The 16,863-nt window shown below is 48.9% G+C and overlaps 1 protein-coding gene across 3 annotated transcripts in view; it reads right to left on the bottom strand.

Annotated features, from left to right (window-relative positions):
* DHX16 (DEAH-box helicase 16) overlaps nucleotides 1-16,557 on the bottom strand; it is a 58,630-nt gene extending 42,073 nt beyond the window's left edge. For all 3 annotated transcript variants that reach the window (XM_075323410.1, XM_075323411.1, XM_075323412.1), the window contains exons 1-7: nucleotides 16,463-16,557; nucleotides 15,879-16,132; nucleotides 13,810-14,018; nucleotides 13,553-13,718; nucleotides 13,279-13,335; nucleotides 9,639-9,893; nucleotides 9,270-9,488 (exon numbers count right to left, since the gene is read on the bottom strand). In XM_075323410.1, the coding sequence (XP_075179525.1) occupies nucleotides 9,270-9,488; nucleotides 9,639-9,893; nucleotides 13,279-13,335; nucleotides 13,553-13,718; nucleotides 13,810-14,018; nucleotides 15,879-16,076 (1,104 nt within the window). In that variant the 5' untranslated portion in view covers nucleotides 16,077-16,132; nucleotides 16,463-16,557. The remainder of the gene's footprint in view (nucleotides 1-9,269; nucleotides 9,489-9,638; nucleotides 9,894-13,278; nucleotides 13,336-13,552; nucleotides 13,719-13,809; nucleotides 14,019-15,878; nucleotides 16,133-16,462) is intronic.
* Between the last annotated feature and the right edge of the window lie 306 nt (nucleotides 16,558-16,863).

Raw genomic sequence — 16,863 nt, 5'->3', positions numbered from 1 at the left:
CCCTGGAGTCGGCAAAGGACTGGGAGATAGCATTAGAAAACGATGCTACCCAAGCCAGGGGTTCAGCCACCGGGGCTGGAGCAGCCGGAGGGACCCCTGGGGAGACTCCAGGCTGAGGCACCACCATGTTAGAGCAGGCATCACAATGTGGATATGTGCTCGGTTCAGGCAGTATGAGCTTACATGCAGTGCATATAGCGTATAGCTTTGCAGCCTTGCTCCTAGTGACAGACATGCTGCTGAGGTGGAGGCTCTGCAGTAAAGAACACACTCCTTCAGAATGACCCCCAGAGAGTGTATAAGAAAGTCCACAACCAGAGGTTGTGGCTTACCAGACCGTTTTGTGTGCCCTCCGGATTCCACAGCTTGGACCCCCAGACAGATTGCAGAGCTGCAGCAGCCAGCGCCGATCAGTGTGTGAACGCTGATAAAATGGCGCCGGAGTGAGGAGGGGGGGCGGGGTTTAGTCCAAGAGCGGGAACCGGAGGGCCAAGGAGAAATACAGGGGAGGGAAACATCTCCTCAGAGAGGAGTGTCCTCCCCTGTGCTGAACGGCCGGTGGGCGGCGCCGCACTGTCCCCCTGCATGACTGACATGCAGGGGCAATGAAAACGAAAGTAGGCCGCAGCCGAAGCCGGGGCCTAAATTTTTCCATTCGGCCGACAAGCAGGCACCCTCGGCGCGGTTCTCAGGAAAAAAAACAGAGAACTGGCCGGAAATTACAGCAAAGTTAAATAACACACTCTCCCCACAATAAATGTACAAGGGACCCCTCAATAACGTCTCAATACTTAGCTTATGAGACGCAGGGCCAGGTCCCTGAGGGATGAGCGCTCCGTCCGGCAGGGTCCTGAAAGGGCTGCGGATGGAGACCGGTCTCCTGCAAAGCAGTGAGAACCGTGATGGCTCCCACTTCAAGCCAGAGCCCGAGGGATGGTGAAGGAGCGCGGCATATAAGGCTCCAGCCTTGTAAATCAACCTTAACAGCACTGCCGACACAGTGGGGTGAGAAGGGACATGCCGGGAGTCCAGCTTGGACCCGCTTTTCTTCCAATTCTTTAAAATCAAAAATGAAAAATGAAAAATCAAAAGAGAATGCATGTGTGTGTGACCTCCTGAACACAAAGCATTGAACTGGCTATATTTGGTTATCCACGGGGTGTATATGCTCGGAGGGAGGAGCTACACTTTTTAGTGTAGTACTTTGTGTGTCCTCCGGAGGCAGAAGCTATACACCCATGGTCTGGGTCTCCCATAAGGAACGATGAAGAAAAACTAAGAAGTAGGCGGAGCCTAACTTCACAAGTGGGCGACAGCCGCCTGAAGGATGCGTCTGCCCAAGCTTGCATCTGCCGAACCATGAGCATGCACTTGCTAGTGCTTCGAAAAGGTATGCAGGCTAGTCCAAGTGGCAGCCTGACAGACTTGTTGAGCCGTAGCCTGGTGCCTAAAAGCCCAAGAGGCACCGACAGCTCTGGTCGAGTGTGCTTTGAACCCCGGCGGGGGAGGCACCTGAGTACTCTGGTAGGCGTCCGAAATGGTCGATCTAATCCAACGGGCCAAGGTCAGCTTAGAAGCAGAGAGACCCTTGCGCCGCCCTCTGGTTAGCACAAAAAGAGAGGTGCACCGCCTAAGCGCAGCGGTGCGAGCCACATAAATCCGGAGAGCACGCACCAGATCTAGAGTATGCAGCGCTTTCTGAAAGCGATGAACAGGGGCCGGACAGAAGGAAGGCAAGGAAATATCCTGGTTAAGGTGGAAGGGAGAGACCACCTTAGGAAGAAAGTCCGGGGTCGGACGGAGAACTACCTTGTCTTGGTGAAAAACCAAAAAAGGTGACTCCGAGGAGAGCGCAGCCAAATCAGAGACTCTCCTGAGAGAAGTTATGGCAACTAGAAAGGCCACCTTTTGAGAAAGACGATACAAAGAAACCTCCCTAAGAGGCTCAAAGGGGGGTTTCTGCAATACCGTGAGGACCAAGTTAAGGTCCCAGGGATCCAAGGGCCGCCGATAAGGCGGAATGATGTGAGACGCACATTGCATGAAGGTGCGGATCTGAGCCAGCCGGGCGATACGCCGCTGGAACAGCACTGATAGAGCTGAGACTTGTCCCTTGAGAGAGTTGAGGGACAGTCCTAGCTGCAGACCGGACTGTAAAAAAGACAGAAGGGTCGGCAACGAGAATGGCCAAGGAGAATGGCCGGAAGAGCGACACCAGGACAGGAAAATTTTCCAAGTCCTGTGATAGATCTTGACGGAGGAAGACTTACGGGCCCGAGTCATAGTGGAGATGACTTCAGGAGGAATACCAGAAGCCGTCAAAATCCAGGACTCAAGAGCCACGCCGTCAATTTGAGTGCCGCAGAATTCGGGCGGAAAAACGGACCTTGCGAGAGCAGGTCTGGACGGTCCGGAAGATGCCACGGCATCTCCACGGACAGTTGGAGCAGGTCCGGATACCAAGCTCGCCTGGGCCAGTCCGGTGCAATGAGGATGACTCGACGGCCCTCCATTCTGATCTTGCGCAGGACTCTGGGCAAGAGAGCTAGAGGGGGAAACACGTAGGACAGACGAAACTGGGACCAGTCTTGAACCAGAGCGTCCGCGGCGAAGGCCTGAGGATCGTGGGAGCGAGCCACGTAAACCGGAACCTTGTTGTTGTGACGGGATGCCATTAGGTCCACGTCCGGAGTGCCCCACTTGCGGCAGATTGACTGAAACACTGCCGGGTGCAGGGACCACTCGCCGTCCACGGATTGACGGCTGAGATAATCTGCCTCCCAGTTTTCTACGTATAGATCTGAAAATAAGGAGCGCTGATAGTGTAACACCAAAGTGATCAGTGGGGTATACCTGGAAAATATACACTCACCTGGATCAGTTGTGACAGTCACAACCACTAGTGCGCATGAGATAATGGCGTCTGCTGCAGCCCCACGTGGATGAGCATACAAGATAAGGCAGAAAAGGGGTTAATGCTGCGCATCAGCCAAATGAAGACGTATAATGTTGATGAAGATGAGTATTCTTTTATTTCATAGGTCTACGCGTTTCAAGGTGACAACCTCTTCCTCAGGACCAATGCATCAACAACAAGTACAACATACATGAAGATGACAGATATATATACACACAACTGATGGAAAGAAACGCCCACTGAAAGAAAAAAAAAAAAAAAAAAAATCAGTGGGAAGATCCTCCAACTGCATGACATGGCAAATTCATAGTAGTACATCAAATTCACATATATTCAAGGATAACATATTATTATGCAAAAAATAAATAAATCTATAAACGTTAATAAAGAAAAATAAAAACATAATAAAGAAAGAAACAAAAGACAAAAGTGTATGTGTATGTGTTTATAAAAGGACTAGAACCTTCTTGGTTCTTCTTTTCTTGTTCTTTTTGTGGAACTATTGGTGGTGATCACCACTAGAATGGTGACTTGGTTTTTAGTTATAGGGCTATCACCCATATAAGGGTTCTAGTCCTTTTATAAACACATACACATACACTTTTGTCTTTTGTTTCTTTCTTTATTATGTTTTTATTTTTCTTTATTAACGTTTATAGATTTATTTATTTTTTGCATAATAATATGTTATCCTTGAATATATGTGAATTTGATGTACTACTATGAATTTGCCATGTCATGCAGTTGGAGGATCTTCCCACTGATTTTTTTTTTTTTTTTCTTTCAGTGGGCGTTTCTTTCCATCAGTTGTGTGTATATATATCTGTCATCTTCATGTATGTTGTACTTGTTGTTGATGCATTGGTCCTGAGGAAGAGGTTGTCACCTTGAAACGCGTAGACCTATGAAATAAAAGAATACTCATCTTCATCAACATTATACGTCTTCATTTGGCTGATGCGCAGCATTAACCCCTTTTCTGCCTTATCCCAGTTTTCTACGCCAGGGATGTGGAATGCGGATATGGTGGACTTGGAGTCCTCCGCCCATTGAAGAATGCGTTGGACCTCCAACATTGCCAGGCGGCTGCGTGTCCCGCCTTGGTGATTGATGTAGGCAACCGCTGTCGCGTTGTCTGACTGGACTCGAATGTGCCTGCCCGCCAACAGGTGGTGAAAGGCTAGGAGAGCTAGAAGCACAGCTCTGGTTTCCAGCACTTTGATTGAAAGGGCTGACTCGGACGGAGTCCAAGTACCCTGAGCTCTGTGGTGGAGATGTACCGCTCCCCAGCCGGATAGGCTGGCATCCGTGGTGAGAATCACCCAGGACGGAGCCAGGAAGGAGCGCCCTTGGGACAGGGAGAGGGGTCGAAGCCACCACTGAAGAGAGCTCCTGGTCCGTGGCGACAGAGCCACTAACCTCTGTAAGGAGGAAGGCCGCTTGTCCCAACAGCAGAGAATGTCCAGCTGCAGAGGACGCAGATGGAACTGGGCAAAGGGAACCGCCTCCATGGACGCCACCATTTGACCCAGCACCTGCATCAGGCGCCTGAGGGAATAACGGCGGGGCCTCAGGAGAGAGCGCACCGCTAGCCAGAGAGACTGCTGTTTGATTAAGGGCAACTTCACAAGTGCCGGCAAAGTCTCGAACTGCATCCCTAGGTACGTGAGACTCTGGGTCGGAGTCAGAGTGGATTTGGGAAGATTGACAATCCACCCGAATTGGGCTAGGGTGGCGAGAGTGAGCGAAACACTCCGCTGACAGTCTGCGCTGGATGGACCCTTGACCAGAAGGTCGTCCAGATAAGGAAGCACTGCTAACCCCTGGAGGTGCAGGACCGCAATCACTGCCGCCATGACCTTGGTGAATACCCGAGTGGCCGTGGCTAACCCGAAGGGGAGAGCCACGAATTGGAAATGATCCTCTCCTATCGCAAAACGTAACCAACGCTGATGTGACACTGCGATTGGCACATGTAGATAGGCATCTCTGATGTCGATGGACGCCAGGAACTCCCCTTGGGTCATAGAGGCAATGACTGATCGCAGAGACTCCATGCGAAAATGCCGCACCCGGACATGCTTGTTGAGAAGCTTGAGATCCAGGATGGGCCGGAAGGTACCGTCCTTTTTTGGAACTAGGAAGAGATTTCAGTAAAAACCTCTGAACCGTTCCTGAGCGGGAACTGGGACAATCACTCCGTTTGCCTGCAAGGACGCCACGGCCTGCGAGAAGGCGGCGGCCTTGGAGCAGGGGGGAGTTGAGAGAAAAAATCTGTTTGGAGGGCTGGAAGAGAATTCTATCCTGTAGCCGTGAGATATGATGTCTCTCACCCACTGATCGGAGACTTGCTTTAACCAAGCGTCGCCAAAGTGGGAGAGCCTGCCACCGACTAAGGACGTGGCTGGAGCGGGCCGAGAGTCATGAGGAAGCTGCCTTAGTGGCAGAACCTCCTGCGGTCTTCTGTGGACGCGCTTTTGGGCGCCAGTTGGATTTCTGATCCTTGGCTGAGTTAGCGGACGAGGCGGAAGGCTTAGAGGATGACCAGTTGGAGGAACGAAAGGAACGAAACCTCGATTGATTCCTACCCTGGGCGGGTTTCCTGGTCTTGGTTTGTGGCATGGAAGTACTCTTCCCGCCAGTAGCTTCTTTAATGATTTCATCCAGCTGTTCACCAAACAGCCGTGAACCAGCAAAAGGGAGCCCAGCAAGAAACTTCTTGGAAGAAGCATCTGCCTTCCACTCTCGAAGCCACAAAATCCTGCGGATAACAAGAGAATTAGCTGAAGCCACCGCAGTGCGGTGAGCAGCCTCTAGCATGGCAGACATGGCATAAGATGAAAAAGCTGAAGCCTGAGCAGTTAAGGTAACCATCTCAGGCATAGATTCCTTGGTGAGGGAATGCATCTCCTCTAGAGAAGCAGAGATGGCTTTGAGAGCCCACACTTCTGCAAAAGTCGGGGAAAACGCGGCCCCCGCAGCTTCATACACAGATTTGGCCAGAAGGTCAATCTGACGGTCAGTGGAATCCTTAAGTGAGGTGCCGTCAGCCACCGACACAACGGTCCGGGCTGAGAGCCTAGACACCGGAGGGTCTACCTTTGGGGAGTGAGACCACTCCTTGACCACCTCAGGTGGAAATGGAAACCGGTCATCAGAACCACGCTTTGGAAAGCGTTTGTCAGGGCAGGCCCTGGGTTTGGTCACAGCGGTCTGAAAACTGGAGTGGTTAAAGAACACACTCTTCACTCTCTTAGGCGAGGGAAATTGATGTTTTTCTGCCAAAGAGAGTTGCTCCTGACACTAGCGGATTGAGATCAAGCACAGAATTAATAGAAGCAATCAAGTCACTAAGGTCTGAGTCACCCTCAGAGAAATCGATGGGATACATAGCCTCCGAGCCCCCAGTGAGGGCATCCTCCTCATCTTGAGAGTCAGCTCTTGAGACAGAGCCGTGGGATGGGGAGGGGGCGGAAACCCTGCGCCTTCTCTTAGAAGGACGGGGTCTGGGATCAAATGATGAATCCTCCGTGAGCTCTGATGGACGGAGGTCAGAGGATAGGAGTCCTCTGTCAAGAGTATTAGAGGCACCCTGTGAGGGGGGCTGATGCTTATTCATCAAAGTCCTGGACAAAAGTCCCATGGACTCAGCAAATGACTGGGATATGGACCTAGAAAAGGACTCTACCCAGGCCGGGGGTTCAATCACAGGTGCAGCAGCAGCAGCCTGAGAGACCACTGGGGGTGAGACTCCAGGCTGTGGCACCGCCAAGTTAGAGCAACCATCACAGTGTGGATAAATGCTCGGCTCAGGCAGCAGGAGCTTACATGCAGTGCATGCAGAATAAGGCTTTGGAGCCTTGCTCCTTGTGTGAGACATGCTGCTGGAGTGGGGGCTTCGCAGAGAATGAACCCCAGGGAGAATATACAGAGGTCCACAACCGGAGACCGGCTGTGGCTTACCAGACCGCTGAGCGCGGTGTTGTGTGCCCTCCAGATCCCGAAGCCCGGTCCCCCAGAGCGCAGCACCTCAGCAGAGATGCAGAATGCAGGATGTCCCAGAGCAGAGTGAACTCTGCCTGAGAAATGGCCGCCGGAGCGAAGAGAGGGGGCGGGACTAGGGGCGTTCCTATAAAAGAGCGGGAACTGGAGGGCTATAGAGACCTGCCGGGAAAGAGGGACGCCCCAGCAGTGGGGAGTGTCCCTCCCCTGTGTAGAACGGCCGCCGGGAGGAGCCGAACCTGTCCCTCTGCATGAGTGACATGCGAGGGCAGGAAAACGAAACTAGGCCTCCGGCGAAGCCGGGGCCTAAATTTAAGCGGCGAGGCCGACAAGCAGGCACCATCGGCGCGGTTCTCGGGCAAAAGCTGGAGAACCCGCCGGAAAAGTTAAAAACAATCACATACAGCATACTCTAACCTTACAATAAAGAACCGGGACCCCCAACATAAACGTCTCAGGTACTTAGCTGCTGAGACGCAGGGCCATGTCCCTGGGGATGAGTGCTCCGGTCCAACAGAATCCTCAAGGGGCTGTGGATGGAGACCGGACTCCTGCCATGCATGGAGACCGTGCTGGCTCCCACTTCAAGCCAGAGCCCAGAAGGAATGGTGAAGGAGCGCGGCATGTAAGGCTTCAGCCTTGTAAATCAACCTTAACAACACCGCCGACACAGTGGGGTGAGAAGGGACATGCCGGGAGTCCAGACATGGACCCGCTTTTCTTCAAACTCTTTCCAAAAGTCAAACAATCAGATGAGAATGCATGTGTGGATGTATGCCTCCTGAACACAAAGCAATAAACTGGCTAGGACTGGCTACCAGGGGGTGTATAAGCTCAGAGGGAGGAGCTACACTTTTAAGTGTAGTACTTTGTGTGTCCTCCGGAGGCAGAAGCTAAACACCCATGGTCTGGGTCTCCCAAAGGAACGATAAAGAAAGTGCTACGTCCAGACATTATACTGCCTTTACCACTTTGTCCCCCATAAAAAAAGAAACAGCCAATATTCTTCTCACATGTCTGATTTAGTAAATACTTGAGTCCCACAGAAATATCAATTCTGGATATTTTTTTCTTACAGCTCTGCATTACACGGTCCTCTGTTACTCTTCCGGGAAATATAAATAAACTGCCAATTGTGCATTTTCTTTCTTGTCAATAGGTCATGTCCATTCTTGATCAACTTAAAGATCTAAACCCTGTGTGTAACATGTATATATACACACACACACACACACACACACACACACACACACACACACACACACACATATACTAGCATGTCTCACCTTCAGCTCTAGACTCCTGAAGGTGACATCATGGTCATATTGTGAAGGTAGCCTGGGCTATAAATTGTTTGTTCAAATGTAATAAGATGATCTGTGTATGTAACTAATCAAAATATAGATGTTGTTGCATAATTATCTGTGTGTCTATATGACAATTGCACAGACGCCATAATATGATTCTAAACACACAGAAAGAAGGAATAATGAGCAGAGAGGTATTTTATAACATACTGGGAAAAACTGGGGAGTTGAATACTCCCTACTCCCTGTTCTAGTTTCAAGGTCAATGTTGCATTCTGTACAATTGAGTCTTTTCCAATACACGAGTCCAGTCTATGACATTGGCTCATACGGTGAACACGTTTTGTGTGATCATTGTCTGATTCAGTAATATCTGCGCAGATATATAGATAATTCGATACGTTCCTCTGAATACTCTGAATGAAGATACCATTAGCTATCTTCACCTAAATTTCTCCCTTGACAATATGACCGAGGTGTCACCAAAGGTCCTTAAGCAGTTTTAACCTCAGGATATAATCACTGGGGGCCCCTAGGAGAATGAGGGCCCTGTGAAATTGCCCAGCTTGCTCTCTTTCCCCCTAATTCCAGTCTGTCTCCTGTTCCGTTCCTTTAGACTCCTGCAGTTAAGGGCCCTTTGGTGACATCAGGGTCACATGACTGTAGAGTCACCAAAGGTCCTTAAGTAGGGTTACCCTTGCAATAGAATCACGAAGGCTCCTAAAATAGTGGGGGGCCCTGAGAAATTGCTCAGTTTGACTGCTTGCAATGCTGGCCCTGGCTGTAACTAGGGCTTATTTTTAGAGTAGGGTTTATATTTCAAGCATACTCCAAAAATCCACTAAAATCATGCTATTTTCGAGGTATATTTAAATTTCGGGGAGACACGGTAGGTGAACGTTAATCTCTGGACAAAGAATGGGAAATGCCGATCAGTTTTCTGCAGGCACCATCCGACAAAACCAAGGCTTAGTGCAGAAACAGCGACATAACCTTTAATTAGGAAACTGCTCATAATGCAACTCCCCAATACTCCACCTTACCTTCTCCACTGTCCCTTTCATCTGTGTGGCGCTGACAAACTGTATCACCTCGTCTTCCTCCATCACGTAGTCGTACTCCTTCTGACCGCGAGCGTGGGCGTCCTTGGCTCCAAACTTCAGAGCCGCAGCTCCGATGTGCTCCTCCTCCCAACGTCTTTGTTCTTCGCGAGGAGCGAAACGCTCTTCGCTCACTGGTTCCTCGTAGCGGTCTGGAATTTTCTGTACAGCAATAAAACGCAATGAGAATCTGTATTTGTAATTTCATCCAGTTTTTTTTTGGGGGAAGGGGCTAGCTTGGCAGCTGTGTACAAGAATTTTGGGAAGAACATGACCCCCTCCCACCCCAACCTCCTATACTAGATGACATACCTTACTCCTGCTCTCCTCGGGCATGAAGTAGCGATCGTGTTTCTCCATGCGCTCCTTCTCCCCGGCTTTCTTGTACTCTTTGGCCAGATCCCTGACGCTTCTCTTGTAGTCGAGGTCTTTCTTCTCGGTCGATGTCAAACGGCTGTCCGCGAAGAAATACTCCTCATCCGCTATCTCCGCTTCCAGGTCCTCCAGCTTCTCTTTCTCTCTCTTCCCGAGATAGTCCCGACGAGACTTTTTGCGCAACTCTGGAATCTGTAGCGGAAGGTAAAATAAACCATGACTGCGGTGATGGCGGCACAATAAATGGGCCCAAAATGGCAATACAAGAAACAGCCCAAAGGGATTTTGGGAGAAGGGAATATGTTATGTGCCGAAAGCAAGATAATTTACAAGGTTTTCTTCAAAAAATCTTTATTAACAATAAACGTTTATATAAAAAAAACAATCGAATGGAACCACCCAAGTGACGTGAAAATGTTACACCACCATCTACCAAGGAAATAGAATAAATAGTATTACTAAATGTATGGCTAATAGTGAAAACCGCAGTCTATATACTATTATATACAGTTAGGTCCAGAAATCTTTGGCCAGTGACACAATTTTCGCGAGTTGGGCTCTGCATGCCACCACATTGGATTTGAAATGAAACCTCTACAACAGAATTCAAGTGCAGATTGTAACGTTTAATTTGAAGGTTTGAACAAAAATATCTGATAGAAATTGTAGGAATTGTACACATTTCTTTACAAACACTCCACATTTTAGGAGGTCAAAAGTAATTGGACAAATAAACCAAACCCAAACAAAATATTTTTTTTTCAATATTTTGTTGCGAATCCTTTGGAGGCAATCACTGCCTTAAGTCTGGAACCCATGGACATCACCAAACGCTGGGTTTCCTCCTTCTTAATGCTTTGCCAGGCCTTTACAGCCGCAGCCTTCAGGTCTTGCTTGTTTGTGGGTCTTTCCGTCTTAAGTCTGGATTTGAGCAAGTGAAATGCATGCTCAATTGGGTTAAGATCTGGTGATTGACTTGGCCATTGCAGAATGTTCCACTTTTTTGCACTCATGAACTCCTGGGTAGCTTTGGCTGTATGCTTGGGGTCATTGTCCAGCTGTACTATGAAGCGCCGTCCGATCAACTTTGCGGCATTTGGCTGAATCTGGGCTGAAAGTATATCCCGGTACACTTCAGAATTCATCCGGCTACTCTTGTCTGCTGTTATGTCATCAATAAACACAAGTGACCCAGTGCCATTGAAAGCCATGCATGCCCATGCCATCACGTTGCCTCCACCATGTTTTACAGAGGATGTGGTGTGCCTTGGATGATGTGCCGTTCCCTTTCTTCTCCAAACTTTTTTCTTCCCATCATTCTGGTACAGGTTGATCTTTGTCTCATCTGTCCATAGAATACTTTTCCAGAACTGAGCTGGCTTCATGAGGTGTTTTTCAGCAAATTTAACTCTGGCCTGTCTATTTTTGGAATTGATGAATGGTTTGCATCTAGATGTGAACCCTTTGTATTTACTTTCATGGAGTCTTCTCTTTACTGTTGACTAAGGCTATGTGCGCACGTTGCGTACTAGCCCTGCAGAAATTTCTGCAGCGATCTGAAGAGCACATGTGCGCTTTAGATCGCTGCAGAAATGTCCGTAGTGAGCGCCGATTCCATGCGCTCTGCCTGCAGCTCCTCCCATAGACAGAGCAGGAGCTGCCGGCAAAGCGCAGGAAAGAAGTGACATGTCACTTCTTTTTGCGCAGCGCTTCGGCAGTAGCCGAAGCGCTGCACTCTGAGACGCCACGTGCGCACGGCCCCTGCACAATCTCCATAGACTGTGCAGGGGACGCAGGACGCATGCAGTTACGCTGCGCTGCAAAGCGCAGCGTAACTGCATGAATTTACGCAACGTGCGCACATAGCCTTAGAGACAGATACACCTACTTCACTGAGAGTGTTCTGGACTTCAGTTGATGTTGTGAACGGGTTCTTCTTCACCAAAGAAAGTATGCGGCGATCATCCACCACTGTTGTCATCCGTGGACGCCCAGGCCTTTTTGAGTTCCCAAGCTCACCAGTAAATTCCTTTTTTCTCAGAATGTACCCGACTGTTGATTTTGCTACTCCAAGCATGTCTGCTATCTCTCTGATGGATTTTTTCTTTTTTTTCAGCCTCAGGATGTTCTGCTTCACCTCAATTGAGAGTTCCTTAGACCGCATGTTGTCTGGTCACAGCAACAGCTTCCAAATGTAAAACCACACACCTGTAATCAACCCCAGACCTTTTAACTACTTCATTGATTACAGGTTAACGAGGGAGACGCCTTCAGAGTTAATTGCAGCCCTTAGAGTCACTTGTCCAATTACTTTTGGTCCCTTGAAAAAGAGGAGGCTATGCATTACAGAGCTATGATTCCTAAACCCTTTCTCCGATTTGGATGTGAAAACTCTCATATTGCAGCTGGGAGTGTGCACTTTCAGCCCATATTATATATAGAATTGTATTTCTGAACATGTTTTTGTAAACAGCTAAAATAACAAAACTTGTGTCACTGTCCAAATATTTCTGACCCTGACTGTATGTATACAATACCTATCAAGTGTAGAATTATTATATATAAAGACAGCAGAATATAATATATAAGCCACACATCATATTACCAGTAACAGTGTATCGGTGCAGCAGCCCCCACAAGCACTGACGCGCAATTCGCAGCTACCGTGCTCCTGGACGAAGCACGGTAGCTGCGAAACGCGCGTCAGTGTTTGTGGGGGCCGCTGCAAGGTGTGGAAGGTTAGGTTAGGAGGTCCTCCAAGGTCTAAGAATCAAGTAATACTGCATTCCGTCCTGATCAACTCCTCACTATACACTTTTATGGCCTTTTAAACTGTGCCTTACTCACCCTCCCTGGGTCCAGCACTGAGTCTCTGCCTCTGCATCTCTTTTTTGCCTGCACAACTGACGTCATGTCGATGGTGGTGAAGCCAATGACAGAGTTCAGCGGCTCTGCCGAGAAGATTGTATGGGCCACTTAGAGCCGCTGAACTTTTTGACTGCCTGCAGCGCTGTCGACGTGACGTCAGTGCTGCAGACAATATGACACACCGGGAGCAGCGATAGACGCCAGCAATGGACCTGGGGAGGGTGAGTAATGCATACTGTTCTTTTTTTAAATATACTGCAGCCAGGGGACGGGGGCATACTAAAACTGGTAAACCCCAATAACTATATACACCAAAGACGTGTGATCTTTGTGAGCTCCAGAGTTCAGAACCGCAGTGATCCAAAGAAAAAGAATGGACGGCAACTTTCCATGGTGGCAAAAAAAAAACCAAAAAAACAAAGAACAGTCAGATTGTGCAGGTATCATCTATTCACAATAAGGCTGGGGATACACGGCCGCAACACTCCCTGCACCGCAATGCAAGTGAATGTTTGCTGATGGCCACATTCACGTACATTATGGTGAGATGTCGCAGCGGCATAGCACAATCATAGACCACATGATGCATCTTGGCCAAAGGAGGGGAGACAAACGTCTGGACCCACGCCTGTGTTTTTTGGTTGGCAATGATTAACCAGTAGGTTGTAATGCAGGGGGACTAAAAAACAAGAAAAAAAACAACACTTACCATTTTCTTACGATCCTCCTCTGCCATTTTGAGTCTCTTCTGCGCTTCTTCATAGGCCTAAAAAAGAAAGGTCAAATTCCATAAATTAATGTCCAGGTGACCACACCGAGTGACCACTACAAGACCCAGAACACAACAGAAAGCATTGCCGTGACTGCGACCAGCCAATTCAGTCTACAAAAGGGCCATGTCCTCAATATGTAAAAGGCATTAGTAATTTCCAGGTATCTTACTGTGAGACTACCGCGCTGCCCACCACATGCCAGCGTCTCACCTTCTTATCGGACCGCTCCACAATGTTCCTCGTCTTTTCTTTATCTCGCAGCTTTACCCTCTCAGCAAATGCATCTCTCTCCTCCAGGTCCTTCAGCCGGGCCTGCTCCTCGCGCTCCTCCTCATCATCATCAGAGATGACCTGCGGTGAGGGCACCTTCTCCTTCCTGGTGGGATCAAGAAATAGGTCAGTATGGCCATATGAACTACATGTGCGTCCCACCCTCGTATTCTAGGACCACCATGGACTATACTCACTGCGCCCGGTCACTTTCGCTGTCAGACGATTCCTCTTTCTTCCTCTTCCTGAGATGTTTCTTTTTCCTCTTCTTCTCGTCTTTGCCCGCCATCTCCTCCTCTTCGTCGCTGTCTTCCAGGAGAGCGTAAGATTTGTTTTTCTGCTGTATCGCTAAAGCCTCTCTCTCGGCCGCTCTGGCGGGACGTTCAACCGGCGCTTTACGGGGCAGCTGGGACATAAAGGGAATGAAGATCATAGTGTTTAATTAGGGTCTCCATCATGGCAGTGTAATCATGGCAGGAAACCCGGTACAAGAACATACAAGAAAAAAAATTGGCCTTACACCAAAACTTTTGTACCATATAAATCGACAAAGGGGAGGTGCACGGGTCCCTAAATAGAGCGTGGGGGTTGCCAGGAAGAGTGTGCGGGTCCCTCAACATAGCGCGAGGGTCTCTGAGAAAAGTGCGCGGATCCCTAAACATAGTGCAAGGGTCCCAGGCAAGAGCGCGTAGATCCGTAAACATAGCGCACAGGTCCCTAATCATAGCATGAGGGTCCCTGGGAAGAGCGTACATGTCCCCAAACATAGCACGAGGGTCCCTGGGAAAAGCGTGTGGGTCCCTAAACATAGCGCGCAGGACCCTGGGAGGAGTGCGCAGGTCCCTAAACATAGCGCAAGGGTCTCTGGGAAAGTGTATGGATCCTTAAATGTAGTGCATGAGTCCCTGGAAAGATGATGGACCCTAAGAAGAGCGCGCGAGCCTTAAACATAGCACGAGGGTCCCTGGGAAGAGCGTGTGGGTCCCTAAACATAGCACGCGGGTCCCTGGAAAGAGCACGATGGACCATATAAGAAGAGCGCACGGGTTCCTGGAAAGAGCGCGTGGGTGCCTAATTACACTCATAAGCGTTATTCACAGAAAAGGACATAAATTCAAAAGAATAAAAAAAAAAAAATGCACCAAAAACAGCCATTAGCCAACAGATCAAACAGCAAAAAGCACTAGCAGGATGCAGCCGGCCCCCTATGATAAAGGTGGGTGCAACACAGGTGCAGAATACCGATAAGGCTAGTTTCACACATCCGGCTGTTGGCCGGTTTGCCGGATTCGACGCACGCCAGTGCAGTGTATACAGTACAATGGCAGCGCGACAAGCGACGGTCACATGCTGTCATGTGACCAGAGCATGTGACCTGGAAGTTGCGGCGCTGCCATTGTACTGTATACATTGTACTGGTGTGCGCCGAATCCGGAAAAGCCGGATGTGTGAAACCGGCCTAAGGCAGCCACTCTCAACCTACCATTTCATGGAGGGGGTTATTGCTGGTATTAAACATGCACACAGATGGGGTTTGTATAGGGCGCCAGTCACACGTATGTGCGATGCATAGTGTCTAGCTTACAGCCTATTGATAGCGTCCATACTATTAGATCAGGCTGCCCAGCACTATATAAGTGCATTGTCACACAGGACACACCCCAGAGGGCCCGGCTGCATCCTGCAGAAAATTGTGCAATAAAAATAATATAAATTTATAGTTAATAAAGTGAGGTATTGGTCCATATTTTGGCTAAATCCCTGAGCCCAGAGTGCGGATCTCTGTCCTCATATTTGCTAATGATCCCGTCATTACTGTAAGGCCATGTGCGCACTAGACGTTTTTACTGTGTTTTTGTGCTGAAAACGCTGTGACATTGCTTACCCAGCAATGTCTATGGGTTTTCAGAAGTGCTGTCCGCACACAGCGGTTTTTTTAGCTGCGTTTTTGTGGTGCCCAAATGCAGCATGTCAATTATTTCTGTGTTTTTCACTGCGTTTTTCACTCATTGAATGCAGTGCACAAAAACGCAGCCAAAAACACGGTAAAAACGCACAAAAAAATGCAGCGTGAAAAAAACGCCTAGTGCGCACATAGCCTAATGAGAAGCCGCTCCATATCCCACCATCCTGGGGAGCCTGTGCTAATAAACTGCAGCTAATTGATATAAGCAGAGCTGCAGTGTAAAGCATTGTGGATGGAGAGCGAAAATAAACAGCAAAAAAGCATCCCCCATTTTTGTAGGTAGCACACACTACGCCTCACCTTCCCCCACAGCTCCTCAGCGAAGCTGCGCACTTTGTCCGTCACGTCAACCGCTCCTGTGTCGTTCAAGCGGTTCACCAGGTCGGCGGCGCTGGAACTTCGCTTCGCGGTGCCGATAAGGAATTGCGCCACATGGCGATCACTCATTCCCAGGACATCATGGAGCCGCTCCTTCACCCACACTTCTATCACGTCCATTTTGGATATTGGTTACGCCGGTGGCCGGGACGTGATGCTGAGGAGACGGGGTGAGGCTGCGGAAAAAGTGAAAATAAAAAGAAATTATATAGTAGGTTGGGACAATCAAAATATCGTACAGACATCTAACGGATTCCATGGCAACCATAACGCACTTCTTCTTCCATAAAAACCATGGAGACAATAAGTATCAGTGCTGCCCATAGCAACCAATCAGATTCCAGCTTTCATTTTTCCAGAACAGGTTTGAAAATGTTACGAGGGCTCTGATTGGCTGTTGTAAGCAGCATGAACACTTTACGTCTGCATTAGCTTTACTGCATTATCAACGCCTCTGTCTGATAACATGCCCATTTATTAGTGTAAACAAGTGAATAAAAACTTACATCCCCTCCTGCTCACTTCTGGGGTAGACGAGCGTTTTCGGCAACTCTTGGTGACGTCATTGGTCCCTCTATTGAACGCTTTTCCGCATACTGGAACGCATCGTGCGTCTCAATGACGTCACATCCGTGCGCTAAGGTTAGCAGCGCGCATGCGCAATCACTATCAGTAGAGGCCAAAGTGTTTTACATTCTCGTCTCCCTCAAGAATCTGATTGCTAAGTTGAAAGGCTCCCTTGGGCTCCGGAAACATGGCGACTCTCGCACGATTTACATGCATATATATAATAGATGCATGCTGTGACACGGGGTCCGTGTGATTATGGTGGAGGCTGATGCTGGTAGATGTGAGAGCCTAGGCATTCATCATCCCTTTATTCAGCAGTGTCTCCTGCTGGGGCTCA

Source organism: Anomaloglossus baeobatrachus, chromosome 9 (genome assembly GCF_048569485.1).
Source record: "Anomaloglossus baeobatrachus isolate aAnoBae1 chromosome 9, aAnoBae1.hap1, whole genome shotgun sequence".
Lineage (NCBI taxonomy): Eukaryota > Metazoa > Chordata > Amphibia > Anura > Aromobatidae > Anomaloglossus > Anomaloglossus baeobatrachus.
Note: the sequence above shows the minus strand (reverse complement) of the source record. Positions and strands in the feature narration are given on the sequence as shown.